This window comes from Nycticebus coucang, chromosome 3, assembly GCF_027406575.1.
Source record: "Nycticebus coucang isolate mNycCou1 chromosome 3, mNycCou1.pri, whole genome shotgun sequence".
Classification (NCBI taxonomy): Eukaryota; Metazoa; Chordata; class Mammalia; order Primates; family Lorisidae; genus Nycticebus; species Nycticebus coucang.
The window spans coordinates 108009008-108028600 of NC_069782.1; the positions used below are offsets into that span (position 1 = coordinate 108009008).

General features: G+C 38.9%; 1 protein-coding gene across 1 annotated transcript in view; it reads left to right on the forward strand.

Annotated features, from left to right (window-relative positions):
• The window catches only part of CCDC6 (coiled-coil domain containing 6), a 119103-nt gene extending 100432 nt beyond the window's left edge, over nt 1–18671 (forward strand). The window contains exons 8-9 of the mRNA XM_053584907.1: nt 12915–13039; nt 14424–18671. Coding sequence (XP_053440882.1) covers nt 12915–13039; nt 14424–14618 — 320 coding nt within the window. The 3' untranslated portion in view covers nt 14619–18671. The remainder of the gene's footprint in view (nt 1–12914; nt 13040–14423) is intronic.
• Nucleotides 18672–19593: the final 922 nt, after the last annotated feature.

Sequence of the window (19593 nt, forward strand, 5' to 3'; positions counted from 1 at the left end):
CTAGATTTATTTTTTTTCTTTCAGCTAGCCTAAATGAGAATATTTTTATCCTATTTCAAGTTCGATAATAGCTTCAGAGTAGATTTTTTGTCTCCTGTTTGGCAACAGGACTACTCCATTCTGATCTAGTCAGTGCTATACATAAGTCACTCAAACCTTAATATTCCAGTTTTCTTTTCACTTTAGGTTTCATTGGAATAATTTGCAGTTCTCAGTATTAAGAATATCTAATCATTTCCTTAGTGGAAATGTGCTCTTTGGGTAGTGTTCATCATGTAAACATTTTAGCTCCTCTTCTTCCCTTTTTGTCTTTGGCTAACATTGGAAATCTTGCATTTTCAGTTTTTAAAATATTTCAACTGAAGTATTTTGCCTCCGATCTCACAATTTGATTGAAAAATATGTAGCTTAGAACTTAAGAAACATCCTTTTGATTATATGTGGACTTCTGTATGTGAATTATATTTGGGACGAGTGTTACTTTTCAACAGGTATTTTTCAGGTTGTCCATTACTGTATGCAGCCTAAGAAAAGGCATTCCCAGCTAGCATGTTTTGATGTGTCTAAATCAGGGATAGGCAATAATGAGATCTAAAAATAGGTCTGCACCCTAATAGCAGTGAGCATCTTCAATACCCAGATCTTGGTTTCTAATTCCATTCTCCAGCTAAAAAAAAATTAGGGTTACTTAGAGAAATTAATGTTTCTAGGGCAGCAGCCTGCAAGATTAGCCTGCGACATCTTATTGTACAAGAAAGGGAATGTTCAGAAAACGAAATAATGGGGGTATGTCAAAGGATAAAAGAGCTTCCAAACACCAAAATTGGGACTTGAGCAATAAAGAAATATTGTAATATTCAATTATAATAGAAACATAAAACAAATGTCCTAAATCTACACTGATTAAATAAGTGACTGAATAAATGAAGATGGAAGAAGAGAAAAATATGCTGGAAAGAATTCCAAATAGGGCCGGGCACGATGGCTCACGCCTATAATCCTAGCACTCTGGGAGGCCAAGGCGGATGGATTGCCTGGGCTCAGGAGTTCGAGACCAGCCAGAGCCAGCCAGAGCGAGAGTGAGACCGCATCTCTAAAAATAGCCAGTTCTTGTGGTGGGCACCTGTAGTCCCAACTACTTGGGAGGCTGAATCAAGAGAATCGCTTGAGCCCAAGAGTTTGAGATTGCTGTGAGCTATGACGCTACAGCCCTCTACCAAGGGTAATAAGATTCTGTCTCCAAAAAAAAAAAAAAGAATTGCAAATAATGTATGTGGATACTCCATCCTTGAGGAGTTAGAAATAACTCTGTACTCCTTAAGTGTTGGCTATGATGAGGTATAATATTTAGAGGTCAAGTGTAGTAGGAAGTCCTGGCGAAGGAGACCAGGAAGTTGCTGCCAGAAATGTGGAGAGGAAATGAGTACACAATGTCACTGAATCAAGGCAAAGTGTTTCAATAAGAAGGGAGTGGCCAGCTATGTCAGCTGCAAGGTCAAGTAGAAGCAGGAGGAGAGATTGGCAATTGCAACTGGGAACTCAGAACTCACTCCTGACCTGAGATCAATTTTGATGAAGGGACAGAAACCAGATGAGGGAGACTTAAAGAAGAAACTGTATCTAAATTATCTGAATTTTTACAGAGGGTGTTTTCATATATGATGTGTAAAATATTTAAAGAGAAAAAAGGTATGTGCCTTTGTTTTCACCCCCACCCCCACCCCCCTTTAAGATAGTCTCCCTCTTCACTCCAGGTAGAGTGCAGTGGTGTCATCATAGCTCACTGCAGCCTCCAACGCTTAGGCTCAACTAAGCATCCTGCCTCAGGCTCCCGAGTGGCTGGGGCTACAGGTGCATTACAGGACCCCTGGCTAGTTTTTGTATTTTTGGTAAAGACAGGGCTACTTAGAGAAATTAATATTTCTAGGGCAGAAACGTTCTCCAACTTTCTCGAACTGCTGAGCTCAAGTGATGATCCACCTACCTCAGCCTCTCAGAGTGGTAGGATTACAGGCATGAGCCACTATGCCTGGCCCAAAATTATTTTTGTTAGCAAAGAGATATTAAAGAAAACTCAAAGCAATCAGAGGGTACAAAGTAGCAGAAGTAAAATCATCCAGAATTCTTCCATCCAACGGCAGTGTCGATGTTTTAGTGTTTTCACCTGTTTCTTACCCCACACCCCCCCGCACCTTTTAATTTTCTTTTAGGTAGTTGATTTTATACATATTATGAAATACTTTGTATCTTACTGTATTTTGGTTGATGGATTTTTTCTGACCATGCCAATGAAATGCCTTTAATTATATTTTAAATTTGCAGTCTTAACAATGAATTGGTAAAATAAATCTTAAAATTTTTGCTTTAGTTAATGCATTTCCGTATCAAAGCAAGAGGCAATTTATTCTAGCAACAATTTTATAAAACCACAGCCTTCTGTGTAGTAAGCTGGTGTTTGTGGTTTGGCAATTTCAAACTAGGTTTTTTTGAATTTTTATTCATTATTATATTGCTAGGCCAAAGGGTGAGATGCATGATGGTTAGAACTTAAAACAAAAATTAGTAAGACATGATCTCTGGCCTTTAAGAGTTTACAATCCACAATAGGACCTGGAAAAGTGGGTTTTTAAAAATCTATAATATGAAACTGGATATCATAAATTTCACAAATTTTATATATATATGTATATATAAAATTTATATATTTTGTCATCCTTGGTAGAGTGATATGGCATCATCGCTTACAGCAATCTCAAACTCTTGGGCTCAAGTGATTCTCTTGCCTCAGCCTCCCACATAGCTAGGACTACAGGCGCTTGCCACACACCTGGCTATTTTGTTGTTGTTGTTGTTGCAGTTTTTGGCCGGGGCTGGGCTTGAACCCACCACCTCCGGTATGTGGGGCTGGTGCCCTACTCCTTGAGCCACAGGTGCTGCCCAACACCTGGCTGTTTTTAAAGATAAGGTCTCTCTCTGGCTCAGGCTGGTCTCGAACCTATGAGCTCAGGCAATCCACCCACCTTGGCCTCCCAGAGTGCTAGGCTTACAGGCATGACCCACTGTGCCTGGCCCCTTTATTTGTTTTATACCTGTGACAAGATAAGTAGTTAAATAAATGACAGTATGTCTTTTCAAGGGAATACTACTCAACAATAAAAAGGAATTAACTGTGATACAAACAACAACTTGGATGAATGGCAGGGCATTATGCTGAATGAAAAGAGCTTATCTCAAAGGGCTACATGCTGTACAATTCCATTTCTACAACATTCTCAAAATGATGAAATTATAGTGATGGGGAACAGACCAGTTATTGCCTAGGGTTCAGATGAACTGTACAAATGCATTGGCACACAAAGAATGAATACAAAAACTGAGAAATCTGAATAAAGGCTGTATCTCAGTTACCAGTGTCATGCTAATGTCATTTCCTGGTTTTGATAACGTGCTGTCACTGTGTCACTATTGGATGAAAGGGAGGGAGCCCTGCAGTATTCTTGCAACTTCTTATGAATTATGAACAATTTCAAAATAAAAAGTTATAATAAAATTTGTTTAAGCCTAAGATAAAACAATTTAAAAAGAGGTTCAAAGAAGAGAGAGCCACCAGCTTGGGAGAGCTTTCACAATAGGCTTCAAGAAGGGTTATGCTAAGAGTTTGAGATTACTGAGCCCTTGCTTTTGCGGAGTACTCTTCAAGTACCTTGCAAAGGTGCTCACAACAACCTCGAGAGGTAGCTACAGTGATCCATTTTGACAGTTGAGGAATCTGAAGCACAATGAGATTAAGTTACTTAACCACTGTCAGTGCCAAGTGTCAGAGCTGGGATCCAAGATACTCTGGCCATTTATTTGGCTCTGGAGTCTGGACTGTTTGCCTCTCTGAAGAATGTGTGAGGTGCTGATTGACAGTGGGAGACGGAAGAAGCAAGTACTGTCATAAAGGGAAGACATTTCCAGACAAAGGGCATACTGTGAACAGAGACACAAGGCCTGAGTCAGGAGCAGTACCATCAGTGTGGTTATCATCACAGGGCCCAATCCCCTGAAAATTCTGATTCATTTAGTTAGGGATGAGGGGAGTAGAGCTTTGGTATTTAAAGTTGAGAACCACTGACTGTAAACTCTCAGAAGATAGTTTGCAGCCAATGAAGAAGACCTTTATAATAGAGAAGGGATTTTTTTTTTTCTTAAGTTAGGTAGATAATAGGGAGTCTTAGAAGATTTTTTTATTGTTTGAGATTCATTGAGGGTACAAATGATTAGGTTGCACTGATTGCATTTGTTAGATACAATCCCTCTTATAATTGTGTCCTACCCCCAAAAGGTGTGCCATACAGTGTGACCCCCTATCTCCCTCCCTGTTCCCCTCTCCCCATTTGCTCGTTCTCCTACCTCCCCCCCTTTGTTAGCTCATCAGCCTTCATAGTAGAATAGAGTATATTGGATTCTTTCTTCCCCATTCTTGTTATGCTTACTAAGAAGAATGTGTTTCAACTTCATCCAGATTAATACCAAAGATGTAAAGTCTCCCTCTTTTTTAGTGGCTGAATAGTATTCCATGATATACATATACCATAGCTCGTTAATCCATTCCTGGGTTGGTGGGCATTTAGGCTGTTTCCACATTTTGTCAACTATAAATTGAGCTGCGATAAACAGTCTAGTACAAATGTCCTTATGATAAAAGGATTTTTTTTTCTTCTGGGTAAATGCCTAGTAATGGGATTGCAGGATCAAATAGGAGGTCTAATTTGAGTTCTTTGAGGATTCTCTATACTTCCTTCCAAAAAAGTTGTATTAGTTTGCAGTCCCACCAGCAGTGGAAAAGTGTTCCTGTCTCTCCACATCCATGCCAGCATCTGCAGCTTTGAGACTTTGTGATGTGGGCCATTCTTGCTGGGGTTAGGTAATATCTCAGGGTAGTTTTGATTTGAATTTCTCTGATTAAGGATGATGAGCATTTTTCCATATGTTTGTTAACCATTTGTCTGTCTTTTTTAGAGAAGATTCTATTCCTGTCTCTTCCTCAGTGATATACGGAAGTGTTGGATCTTTTTTTGTTGATGAATTTGATTTCCCTGTAGATCCTAGTTATCAAGCTTTTGTCACATTCATAATATGCAAATATCATTTCCCATTCTGAAGTTTGTTTGCTTTGGTTGTTGTTTCCTTAGCTGCACAAAGCTTTTCAGTTTAATTAAGTCCCATTTGTTTATTTTTGTTGTTCTTGTAATTGCCACAAAAGTTGTCTTCATAAAATCTTTCTCCAGGCCAATATCTTCAAGTGTTTTCCCCAAACTTTCTTTGAGGATTTTTACTGTTTCATGCCTTAGATTTAAATCTTTTTATCCATTTTGAATCAATTTATGTAAGTGGTGAGAGGTGCGGATCCAGTTTCAGTCTTTTACCTGTGGTTATCCAGTTCTCCCAACACCACTTATTGAATAGGGATTCTTTTCCCCGTGTATGTTCTTATTTGGGTTATCAAAGATCAGGTAGCTATGAGAAGTTAGTTTCATCTCATGGTTTTTGATTTGATTGCAAATGTCAATGTCTCTATTTTTGTGCCAGTATCAAGCCGTTTTGATCACTATGGCCTTATAGTATAGCTGAAAGTTCAGTAGGGTGGTATTGTTTTTATTACTAAGAATTGCCTTGGCTATAGGGGGTATCTTCTGGTTCCATACAAAACAAAGAATTATTTTTTCCAAATCTTGAAAGTATGATGATGACATTTTAATGGGAATTACATTGAATCTGTAGATTGCTTCGGGTAGTATAGACATTTTCACAATGTTGATTCTTCCCAGCCATGAGCATGATATATTCTTCCATTTGTTAATATCTTCTCCTTTCTTTTCTTAGGGTTTTATAATTTTCTTTGTAGAGGTCCATCACCTCTTTTGTTATGTATATTTGTAGGTATGTCTTTTTTTTTTTTGAAGCTATTGTGAAGGGAATTGTATCCTTGATTAGCTTCTCATATGGGCTGTTATTGGCATATGCAAAGGCTATTGCTTTGTGGACATTGATGTTATATCCTGAGACATTGCTGTATTTTTTGATCACTTCCAGAAGTCTTGTGGTTGAGTGTTTGGGGTTCTCTAAGATCATATCGTCAGCAAAGAGCAAGAGTTTGACTTCCTCTGCTCCCATTTGGATGTCCTTTGTTTCCTTTTGCCTGATTGTATTGGCTAGAACTTCCAGCACTATGTTGAATAGTAGTGGTGATAGAGGACATCCTTGTCTGGTTCCAGTTCTAAGTGGAAAAGCTTGCAGTTTTAGTCCATTCAATATAATATTAGCTGTGGGTTTGTTGTAGATGGCTTCGATCAGATTAAGAAATGTGCCATTTATCCCTAAATTCTTAAGTGTTCTTATTAGAAAGGGATGCTGAATTTTACCAAATGCTTTTACTACATCTATTGAGAAGATCTTATGAGAAGGTCTTGTTTTTGCTTCTCTTGATATGGTGAACTACGTTTATAGACTTCTGTATATTAAACCAGCCTTGCATTCCTGGGATGAAACCTACTTGATTGTAATGAATGGTTTTTTTAATGTGTAGCTATAACCTGTTGGCTAGGATTTTATTGAGAATTTTTGCATCTATATTCATTAGTGAAATTGGTCTGAAATTCTCCTTTTTCATTGGGTCTTTTCTTGGTTTTGGTGTCAGGTTGATGTTTGCTTCATAGAATGTGTTGGGGAAGAATCCTTCCTTCTCAATTTTCTGGAATAATTTCTGCAGTATGGATATAAGCTCTTCTTTGAAGGTTTGATAGAATTCTGGTGTGAAACCATCTGGACCAGGGCTTTCTTTTGTTAGGATATTTTTTATTGTTTCTTCAATCTCATGTCTTTGTGCGGGGATGGAGTTTTTGTTGGAGTTCTACCTTTCTTGCCTTGTGGTCTAAGAAGATATAAAATATAATTTCTATTCCTTCAATTTTGCTGAGGTTTGATTTGTATTCTAGGATGTGGTCAATTTTGGAGTATGTACCATTAGCTGACAAGAAAAATGTATATTCCTTAGCTTTGGGATGGTGTGTTCTGTATATGTTTATTAATCACATTTAAGTACTTCATATTTTTTATTTCTTTTCTGAAGATCTGTCCAGTTCTATCAGAGGGGTGTTAAAGTCCTCAACTATTATGGTGTTATGGAAGATCATATTGCTCAGACCAATTAAAATCTGTTTAATAAATCTGGGAGCATTTAAGTTGGGTCTATAAATATTTAAAATTGACATGTCGTCTTGTATTGCTCCTTTGACCAGTATAAAGTGTCCATCTTTGTCTTTCTTAACTTTAAGAGTTGCTTTACCCCTTTCTTTCCTCATAGTCTTGTGCTATAGTTGGGTTATAGGAAGGGGAAGGGAGGGGGGAGGTTAGGGTGAAGGGAGGGTAATGGGTGGGGCCACACCTACGGTGCATCTTAGAATGGGTACAGGCAAAACTTACTAAAGGCAGAATATAAATGTCTACATACAATAACTAAGAAAATGCCATGAAGGCTACGTTGAACAGTTTGATGAGAATATTTCAGATTGTATATGAAACCACATTGTACCCCTTGATTGCACTAATGTACACAGCTATGATTTAACAATAAATAAAATAAAAAATAAAAATAAATAAAATTTCAGATTAAAAAAAAAGAGTTGCTTTAAATCCACTTGTACCTGAAAATAAGATTATAACCCCTTTTTTCTTATTTCCATTTGCTTGAAATACTGTTTCCATCCCTTAATTCTGAGTCTTGATTTGTCCTTCAAGGCTAAGTGTGTCTCCTGGAGACAGCATACGTATGGCTTGTGCTTTTTTATCCAGTCAGCCAGCCCGTGCCTCTTCAGTGCTGAATTCAGTCCATTGACATTTATTGAGAGAATTGATGAAAGTGGTGGAGTTCTATTCATTTTATTTTGTGAAAGTCCGTTGTGTAGTTTTACCCTTTGAGCCATTGGGGAAGCTAAGTTTTACCTTTAGCTTCTGGACGTTTACTTTGATGGTGGTCCATTGTTGTAGTCAGCATTGAAATAGGTCTAAATATTTCCTGTAGAGCTCATCTTGTTGCGGCAAATTTCCTCAATGCTTGTATATCCACAAAATATTTGATTTCTTTATCAATTTTGAAGCTTAGTTTAGTAGGATAGAGAATTCTGGGCTGAAAATTGTTTTGTTTAAGAATGTTGAAGGTGGGCGGTGCCTGTGGCTTAAAGGGGTAGAGCATTGGCCCCATATGTCGGAGGTGGCAGGTTCAAACCCAGCCCTGGCCAAAAACTGCAAAAAAGGAAAAAGAAAAAAGAATGTTGAGGGTGATTGACCATGCTCTTCTGGCTTGGAATGTTTCAGTTTAAAAGTCTGCTGTCATCCTAATGGCTCTGCCTCTATAGGTCAGTTGGCACTTACTCCTGACTGCTTGCAGAATTTTTTCATATCTTGACTTTGGACAGGTTCATTACAATGTGTCTTGGAGAGGCTCTGTTTGAGTTGAGATGACCTGGAATGTGTCGGGGTCTTTAGTAAAACTTGGGAAATTTCATTTGTGATAGTCTCCAGTAGGGCTTTCATTTCTTTGGGACAATTTTCTTATCCTTCAGGAATCCCTATTATTTGTATGTTTGAACGCTTCATGGAGTCTTGTAGTTCTCTAAGCGCTGGTTCTGCTTTCTCTCTCTTAAACTACCTGGGTTAACTCGAAAACATTATCCTCTGGCTGTGGGGTTCTTTCTTCTCCATGGTGTAACCTATTTTTGATACTTTCTACTACATCTTTACATTCTCTGATTGTCTCCTTCATTTCCTTAAGCTCTGCCATATACTTTCTGTATTCTATATATCTCTCATCTGACTTTTGGTTCTGTCTTTCCATTTTCTCGCCCATTCCTTTTATTGTCTTTATCATCCCTATTTTAAATTCCCTTTCTGTAAAGTCCATTGATTCTTTAAAAGTAGAGTCTTCTGCAGTAGCTGCCTCGTTGTCCCTTGGGGAGTTCATATGTTTTGGTTTTTCATTTGGCATTAATTTTTTTATTGGTTCCTCCTCATGTGTTCTTTCTTCTTATTCACCTCCTTGTCCTCCTTTTGCTTCTCACTGCCTCCTTTGTTTCAAACAGAAGTCCTTGCTCTTGATGACAGTATGTTGTAGTATTTTGTCAAGACACCAGGTGATATTGTGGCTTTTTTAGGAGACAGCACAGCCAGCAACCTCTGTGGTCCTTATTCCAAACTTAGTTGCCTTCAGTGTTCACCTGATTGTTTCCTCAGCATTTAGACCCTGCCAGGTTGGGATGTTAAAGCTCACAAGAATCCTTCATGGGCAAGTCTCACAGTGCCCCCTGACTCCAGTTTCTGTGGGGTGCGGGAGTCCCTCAGCCTGTCCCAAGAGTGGAGTTCTGATCCCAGTAAGTGGAATTAAGATGGCCATGCTTTAGGCTCCTGTTAAGACCTTCTCACAACCTTCCCACCATGGCAGCTCCCTGGCTACTGAGACCTTCTCAGTATGGCTGCCTCACCATAGCAAGTCCGCCTCAACTGCCATTCAAGTCTGGTTGCTGTATACTGTTCAAGTCTTCTCACTCTTCTAAGCTTTCCACTCAACACTTAGCTTCCCCCAACAACTGAAAACTCCGGAAAGGCTTCCTCCCATTCTGGACCTCTGTGGGGGGCCAGCCAATCCCAGCAGGTCACAATCGCTTGCCTAATTCATCAGATTTCTACTGCTCCAGATCATGTGCTATATTCAACTTACCACCTCCTCTCTGTGCTCCCTGAGCTAAGCCTTTGGGTAAAGTCCCCATGCCAGGTATGGCTGGATTCTCTTTTTCCCCAGTCATTCTAGGAGAGCTCAGCTGAACAATCCTTCTGGTCCACCATCTTGCTTTGCCCCAGAAAATTTTTGATTAGTGGTTTAACATACTCATAATTACCCTTCATGAAAATTAACCTAGTAGTACTAGAAAATTAGATCAGATTTTTTTTTAATTGAATCTCCTACTTGAGAATAAAGATCCATTTTTATAGCCTTTCTCTTAAATTTCACACTTTCATGAAAAATACCATTAGGTTTTTATTTCTCAAAGTTGTTTAAAGAAAACATTGTCTTTTCCCTCTCAGATGAATGAAGTCCTTCGGTACCCAAAAGCATCACACTGAATGACCATTCATCTTCCAAAGACTTGTACTTTATCCCAGGCCCCCTTATTGTAAATGCAAAACAAAAATCCATAATTGGAATTGGAAATATATAGACAGCATCAGTGATTGATAGTTAAATCAAGTAATAAACTCTTAGCATTAGATGTTAAGGGCACAGAAAAGTCCTGTGGTAACACAACCAAAGGAAGGCTTGGTAGCTGAATGTCTCAGTCATGGAAGCAAAAAGACAATATAGAAAAGCATTCTTAACTGCTTTTTTCCATGTAAGGCAGAAAAGCAGTAAGTAGGCTTCATATTGCTTGGCATCTAATAGCTGATCTTAGATACAATTTGATAATAGGTAGTTCCTAGCCAAACTCCCCCAAATTGCTCCTTTTTTTTCTATTTTTACTCCATTCATATGGAACCTACCTTGCTCTCAATATCCTGGTAGCTTTTGGAAACTCAGACATAAAGATATAGCTAGCTACATTTGTGCAGTGATAAATAAGTGATGCCCCAGACCAATGGAACCTCACTCCTAACTCTGAAGACCAAGGTTGCTTATGCTTCATATAGGTAAAAATAGAGATGTTTGGACCCCTACCCAGACGCATCTAATAGTAAGGAGAGTCTGGTCATGTGTTCTTTTAAAAACACTTTGGAGGTGATTCTGGGGCCCTAGGTAAAGACTCTGCAGAACAGTATTGTAGACTGGGGGTTGTTTTTTCCTTAAATAGTAATTTATTTCTGGGAATATTGGCATATATTGGGCTTTTGTCCCCTGTATTGAATATTCTCAAGTAGCAAACTTCTCAGAGGTTTTGTTTGCTGTTACAGCTGCTGCATGCATGTGTGCACGTGCCCACACATACAAATGGTCCTGTCTTGTTACTGTTGATTCATCTTTTAACACTTTCATTTTTCTTGCATCTGGTTTTCACCCCTTTGTTCTATTTCTTCCTACTTTATTTTTGTTTCTCTCATGTCTGTTTCTTTCCTTATCTCAGTTGAACTCTTGGCAAGCCTTGAGTTTAAAAAAACAAAAATGTTAGGGAAAGAACATTAAATATGTGATCTACCATCTTATTTTTAAGTGTATAATGCAATATTGACCATTGGTACAATGCTGTACAGCAACTCACTATAGCTTGTTCACTTTATCTAACTGAAACTTTGAGAGGTGTCCAGTTTGCTGCCCATGGGCCACATGCAGATTATTTGAGGCCTATTTTGCTTATTAGTGGTGTTGGATATCACAGATGGTATACAGGGACCTTTTATTATTTTTTTTTTTTCTTTTTGGGGTGGGAGCTCATCAGCTTTTGTATTGAATGTGTGGCTCAAAACAATTCTTATTCTTCCAATGTGTGGCAGGAAAGAAGGTTGGACAACCCCTGGTTGAACAGACATTCATGGTTCCCCGCCCCTCCCCCCAATCCCTAGCACCCACCATTCTATTTCTATGAGAGTCTAACTGTTTTAGATTCCTCAGTAAGTGGAATGATTTGGTATTCGCCCATCTGTGACTGGCTTATCTCACTTAGCATGTTGTTCTCCAAGTTCATCTTGTTGCTGCATACGGCATGACCTGCTTTTTCATCACTGAGTAGTATTCTATTGTCCTTACATACCACATTTTCTTTATCTTTCTTTCTCATCTGTTAATGGACAGTTAGGTTGTTTCCATATTTTGCTATTAATAATACTGCAGTGAGCACCAGAGTGCTAATATCTCTTTGACATCCTGATTTCATTTATTTTGAATAAATGCCCAGAAGTGGGATCTCTGGATCATATGGTAGTTCTACTTTTAAGTTTTTGAGTCATCTTTATGCTAATTTCTATAACAGCTGTATCATTTTATATTCCCACCAATAGTATAGAAAAGGTTTTCTTTTTCTCCATTTGATACCTTTTCAGGTTTTTTTGTTTTTGTTTTTTTTAATAATGGTTATCCTAACAGGTGCAAGTTGGTACATTGTTGTGGTTTTGATTTGCATTTCCCTGATTATTCAGCATCTTGTCATATGCCTAATGGCCATTTGTATATCTTCTTTTGAGAATTGTATGTTGAAGTCCTTTGCTCACTTTTAATTGGGTTATTTGGATTATTGAGTCATAGGAATTACTTAAATATTTTGGAGATTAACTCCTTTTACATATATGGTTTATAAATATTTTTTCCCATTCTCTAAGTTGATTTTTCACTGTTACTTGTTTCCTTTGCTGTGAGAAGCTTTTTAATTTGATGTAGTACCAGTTGTTTGTTTTTGCTTTTGGTGCCTGTATTTTTGATATCCTATCTAAGAAACCATTGCTGAGACCAACGTCAAGGACCAGTTTTTCTGCAGGGAGTTTTACAGTGTCAGGTCTTACATCGGAGTGTTTATTTAGTCCATTGTGAGTTGATCTTCATGAGTGGTACAAGATAAAGAGCCAATGTCATTCATTTGCATGTGGATATCCAGTTTTCCCATCACCACTGTTGACGAAACTGTCTTTTCCCCATATGTATACTTAGTGCCTGTACTGAATGAAGATCAGTTGACTGCATATGTATGGCTTCATTTCTGGGTTCTCTGTTCTGTTCCAGGGCTTAACTTTTGTATCTCTTGTTTTCTAGCATACCATTCAGTGAGCCTACCACTCTTCCCATCTGTTTTTATTTTTGTGAGTGGTTGAACTTCTGCATTTTAAAACCTCTTAGAGAGTTGAAGACACCAGATAGTTGAGTTAGAAGTGATACTTAATTTGTTGTTATGTTTCAGGTCTATCATATGCAAGTCACACAGTTGGTTTCACACCACCAACTTCACTGACCAGAGCCGGAATGTCTTACTATAATTCCCCCGGTCTTCATGTGCAGCACATGGGAACATCCCATGGTATCACAGTAAGTATCATTGGGGTAGGAAACAGCACTTTTACTCCTGATTGTGGTACCAGCTATCCTCATAGGAGACCAGGATTGATGTTCCTGGGCATTTATCTCTCTTCCCTCCTCACCCATCAGTTCACCTTAAAACAATAGAAGCTTCTGGGTGGGTGAGATGGCTCACACCTGTAATCCTAGCACTCTGGGAAGCTGAGGTAAAAGGATCCTTTGAGCGAAGGAGTTCAAGACCAGCCCAAGCAAGAGAGAGACCTTGTCTTTACTAAAAATAGAAAAATTAGCCAAGCATAATGGTGCATGCCTATAGTTCCAGCTACTTGGAAGACTGTGGCAGGAGGGTTGCTTGAACTCAGAAATATGAAGTTGCAGTGAACTAGGCTAATGCCATAGTATTCTAGCCTGGGCAACAGAATGAGATTCTTTTGTGACAGGGGGAGGAGGGGACAAAAATAAGTTTTTCCAACAGTCTGATACTGAATTCTGGTGTTGAAACTAAAATCCTTCCCAGGAGGCAAGACTTCACCTTCACTTCCTGTGAAAAATTACCTATTGTGAAATATAATTTGACCTGTGACCAATGCTTTGATTGAACTCTGGCCAGCTCCTTGCAATAAAGAATTATTGTTTGTTGCCATAATGTCTAAACATATTTATTGTCTGTACCTTCACAGTCCACTGACCCTCACTTTCCTTCCTGGAGTCAGCCTTAGTTTCTATTTTACTCAGAATTATTTCTCCTGGAATTAGAAAGAAGCTTAAATGTATCTGGCTCAAACTCTACTCAGAGGAGTTTTTTCTTTGGAATTGGCAATACAGTTGACCAATAGAGCAGTTAGACATGTAGCTAATAACATTAGGGAATTGGAGAGAATTGAGGATATTTCTGGTAAGAGAATATTTCAGTGTACTCTATTTTTAAGAAAGAATTTAATGTATATCTGAAGTTATTTTGACAGTTTTATGGACTATATGTAAAAAAGAACCTTTTTGCTCACCTGTAGCTTTCAGGATATGGAAAACTTGTTTGAAACAAATGACAGAAGGCATTAGGGACATTGTGACTCAAAGAAAATATCTAAGGGGATGGCGTGACAGCTACTTTTTAGTTTTACAGCTGTCTCATTGAAGCACCCAAATTCAGTAGTGTGGTCGGTGCAAGTTTTATAGTGATATTTGTATAGCTTCTTCATCAGTATAAGTGTAAACACACTGCCTTATTGAAATTTTTTTGTTACTAGTTCAGAAAGCAGTGGGTATAAAAAAGGAAATCCTGTGTTTCTTGAGTTTGGTGGTCACTTTTTCATTATCCTCCACAAAAGTCAGGCTATGTTGGAGATGAGCCACCTCTACCTAGATTGACCTGCTCTTCCTGTCCTCTCTGCAGAGGCCTTCACCACGGAGAAGCAACAGTCCTGACAAATTCAAGCGGCCCACGCCGCCTCCGTCTCCCAACACACAGACCCCAGTCCAGCCGCCTCCACCTCCACCCCCACCACTCATGCAGCCTACTGTCCCCTCGGCAGCCACCTCGCAGCCCAGCCCTTCGCAACATTCGGTGCACCCCTCCTCCCAGCCTTAATGCATGTGCTTAGTCTGAATTTCAAGTTGGGACTCGTCCAATGGAGCCGTCTACTCAACGCCAAAGGCTTCCTTCCCTGGCATATTTGGATCTGACTTATTTGCACTGAGGTTATCTAGGCTTCACTATTCATTGTGTTGTAAATGTTCGTCAGAAACAGCAGCCAGTGTTGTGGGTCTACAGCACTAAGCAGACAACTTTTTCCATCAGTGTTTTACTTGAATCTTCTTCCTGTACGTCCATTCCCTGGCTGGAACATTTGCTATTTGGTATTTGATAATTCAGCAGCAGTGTGCAGTTTTGCTTGGCCCCAGAGCTTCATTTTCCTGGCTTCTAGGTTTGTAAAAGCAAAAGGGGTATCGTTCTTAACATTTTTTCCCCCATGAATTTGCAGTAAACTATCAAGCTGTTCTTATCTGCCTTCTCCCATTCTAATGGCGTTTACCAAACACACCAATAATCAGCACTACAGTTCAGACCTTTGAAAATCTAGCTTTCAGTATAGAATGGAAAGTTAGATGAATCAGTGCCCAAGACATATGTTCTGTTTAATAGAGTTGTCTGCAGATACACTCTCCACAGGTTACATCTAGTGTACATCAACATTCAAGTCTCTTGTAAAACAGGTGGCGAAAGCAATGAATCACATAGCTGTACCTCTCCACGTACATGAGATGGATAATTTTGTATATCAAGATGTGATGCTTTTATCCTTCATGTTAATATCCCTGACCTGGCCCCCTCTGACATGAGTTGATAAATGTTGTCTGACCCGTCAGTGGTTTCAATGGCTGCCTAGAATGTGCTATTTGTGCTGCAGAAGGCAGTATGATTGTAACAAAAACAACACGCTATTTACCCTTCTGGTCTTCATTTGTGTTCTCCTAAAGTAGAGTTTGAGCAAATATTTTAAAGGTGCAAAATACTTATTTGAAATGAACATTATAGGAATCATCCTGGTGTGACGGCTAGAAATTTACTGTGTTGCTTAGCAGAAAAGAACAGAGTGTCTAGAGGCGAGTAGCACATTAGCATTGGTGACTGCTTCTTTTGCCCAGTATAAGCAAGCACAGTGTACAAAGAAGTATACTCTGGATGCGTTATTTCCATTCATTTAGCACAAATAAATAGTTTGGTTTCACTTTGCAGTGGAACACTGAGTCGCTCTTTTCGTAATACTTGCAACACCTCGATTTTTGTTTTTCAGCAGTTAACTGTTTTGTACTTTGGTAGTAAAGTGATTTTTACCACCTGTGTTTGCATATTTATATATGCTGTGGATGAAAATAACTTACTAGAGAATGTATATTTTATGATGAGAATGGGTATCTGTTGGATATAATCAGAGAACTGAAAATTTATCAGTAATTTTTAAGAGTCCATGTTTTGTGACAACCATCTCTAATAGCTAACTCTTTATTGAACACACTCCTAAAAATAAGGAACCGTGACATTGTAGATATTTGATAGTGTACAGTATAGGAACCTCCATTTTTGCCTTCGAATGCATATTTAAGAGTTAACAGAAGGAGAAACATCTTGTTGGGTAATAGTGTTTGACTAGCATTTTAAGAACTTGAGAGTAAAAGCAACAGTTAGGATTTTTTCACCTCTTCCTGCTTCTACCCCAAACTGAAAACATCACTCCTCAATTATTTGGAAGAAATCGTAGGTCTGTATAAATTTTATTTATAATGTCTGTGTAATATACATAATCATAGTACAGTTCTCAAATGTGGGGAAAACGTTTGGCATTTAATAAGATCAGACTGTGCCAGTCTGATTTTACCAGTAGCTCACCGATCCTCCTGGTACATTTCCATTCCTAGGAATTCTGAGAGTAGGCAAACAAATTTTGCCTTTTTATGGTACAGTTTTCTGTTTTTCTTATAGGAGAAGTATGGTGTGTGTTTACATTAGATTTCAATGCTATGGACAGAATCTTGCACTCAAATAAGAAAAGTCCATAACATAATGATCTTCTTCAACGCCCTATCGATTTAGTTACCTCTTGAAAGCACAAAATTAAAACATTGCCATATGGTGAATATTACAAAAGCACTCAGTAAGCAAACAGTTCCTGACAAATGCCATTTAGAGACAGGTTCTTGACATTCAGACTCCTGCAGATATGTACTGCTGGTTTCATTTAAAAATAAAACCCAGCTCCTTCAGACAGCACTTTTCAGCAAAAGTCTAGTTGCTTCTCCCTGTAGACATTTAGAACGGATAGAACAAACACTACTCTTTTGAATTTGGGATGTTGCTTATCCTTTTAAAGTGTTTGACCACCCCCATGTGAAGCCTCTAACACTTGGGGCAGTACCTGCTAGGACAATTTCTTAGCCATTATTTTAGCCACCAGGGAACCGTAAGATTCACATCCTGAGCCCTCACCTGTTGGAAGCTGACTTCCCTCTTAGACACGTCTCCTGGGGGCTGGATATGGTTATTGCCTTTCTGTTGCCCACTTTCCCAGGTGAACCCTGGACTGACTCTCAGAAAGCCTTTGTAAAATCACTAGCCATCTTGTAGGCAGGTGGGAGCAACAGTGGCTACAGTAGCTTCCTCTTCCTGTCTGACAGACAGAGACCCTTGGCTACCACTGTGCTGCTATTAGAATAAGTACTCTGTTGCCAGATTACCATGCCTTTTATACAAAACCAAATTAACTTACCTAATACCTGACACCTCTCCGGGCTCCGAATTGCTATCTCTCATCAAACATGCTGGCATTCTAGACAGAATTCTAGAAATTTGTCATATGGTGGAAGTATTTAAGATTTCATTTAATGTACTCCTTCGTTGATTGAAAGGAGTTTAAATTCTGAGCTCCTGAGATACTGACTAGCAACCATGGAATGAATGTGACCAGAATGTGGCTTTGACACCAAGTGCTGTTGTCCCTTTGTAATCGATTGGCTTCTAATGGATTCAGCCAGAAATAATTGATAATGTGAATTTTTGTTAATTGTTCCATTGTAGGAAAATAGGACGTGTAACACCTCTTGTTAGGTGGACATGAACTTTTCCTGCACAAAGCCTTGCTTGTAGAGGATGCCCTATAAGGCAAGAAAAAAGCATAGTAACCTGTGCTTTCAGAACTCAATATCTGTATTTTATCAGTGCAGAAATATTTCTGTAGCTTGATCTTCTGTCTAGTTCTTGTCTTATAGGTAACCAACACTGAAAGCTTTGTAGTGATGACTACCAAAGAAATGCATAGTACAACAAAACATCCTTTTATTTCCAAATTGTTAAAGAGCCAGCCATTGATGCTGCTACATGACTTCCATGCTCAAGAGCCATTGCAAGAGATTAAGGGGTTTTAGGTTTTTGGTGTGTTTTTTTTTTTGTTTTGTTTTGTTTTGTTTTTTAATTTTTTTTCCTCTTTAATTTTTTTTTTTTTATAAAACATACACACAGCTGTTAGCATAAAGTTTCTATTTTCTAGAATGCTCAGCAGCTGGGATTAACTGCCAAGGCCAGGTAGCCTCTTTTTGGGCAACCGAAGGAACCCTGTGTTCGTGATAGTGTGGGTGCTGTGTGTGTGTGTGCATTCATGCCTTAACTCGGGTTACTGCTCAACTTCAGTTCTTGACTTAGTCTGCACTGTCATCTAGATTGTATCCTACATCTCGGTCTGAACTTCATCCTGGCAAAAAACAAAGTTGCAGGCACAACAGTTTAAGAATGCATTCCTCCAGAAGACTATTTGGTGACCGTGAGCCTTTTTTGGACTTCGTTTGGAACTTAGCCTGGAAAGCAAAAGTGGACGGTCCAACAGAAAGATGTCAACAAGGAAAAGAGAGCCAAGTGCTAGCATGCCTTTTGCCTCTGCCTATCCGTGCACACTGTATGTTGTCATGATAGCTTGTCTACAGCTTGACTAGGTTGGAGTTCTGGTAATAGTGGCAATTTTGACATTCTTGGTCAGAGTTTAGAGAGATGTAAGACTTCCAATTAATGTCTTATTTACTCCTTTATTGTTGATTAGTCTTTGATACATGTGCTGAATCAGAAACCTAAATAAAGATAATTTTTTAAAATGTACCTCTTGAGCCTTAAACGCTTGTCTCTTTCTTTCCGGTTGCAAGTAGGAAGATGAACATTTCCCTGTTGTTATATGACAGAACTTTAAAGCAGTGTTTTCCAACTTTTTAATCTCACAGCGCACTTGAACTTGTAGTTAAACTTCCCTGGCACACTTAAATTATGTTGATCCAAAAAAAACAGTAAAAGGCCAGGCATGGTGGCTCATGCCTATAATCCTAGCATTTTGGGTGGCTGAGGCAGGTGGATTACCTGAGCTCAGAAGTTCAAGACCAGCCTGAGCAAGAGCAAGATCCCATTTCTACTAAAAATAGAAAAATTAGCTGGGCGTTGTGGCTAGTGCCTCTGTAGTCCTTGCTTCTTGGGAGACGGAGGCAGGAGGATTGCTCAAGCCCAAGAGTCTGAGGTTGCAGTGAGCTATGATGATGCCACGGCACTCTACCCAGGGTGACAGAGTGAGATTCTATCTCAAAAAAGGAGAAAGAATATACCCAACTATGCTATGAACTTCTCTCAAAAATAGTGATCTTTAAAAATTGTTGTAGCATATCGGTTGAAAATCACTGCTCTAAAGGCTACGTTAGTAAACCTTAGGAAGACGGCAGGAACAGGGCTGGTATGGTTTTGTTTTTTAGAGTGCTGGCTACCCAAATGTATTGAGTTTTTGAAAATTCACAGGTATGCACTATGACTTGGGCCCTATTCCATATTTGTGTTATATTTAAATGTAGAGCGGGAAACCTAGGAGATTGTAAAAAGGAAAGCCATTCTTACCCAAAATGTTACACAGAAACAAAGACACCTGCATATATGTACGAGAGTTGAACGGCACTTTTGGTATGTTAACAAGCTTAAAAGTTTAAATCCATCTGTATGTTTTTTTACTACTATGTGGGAAGCACAGCTATACCTTGCTAAAATG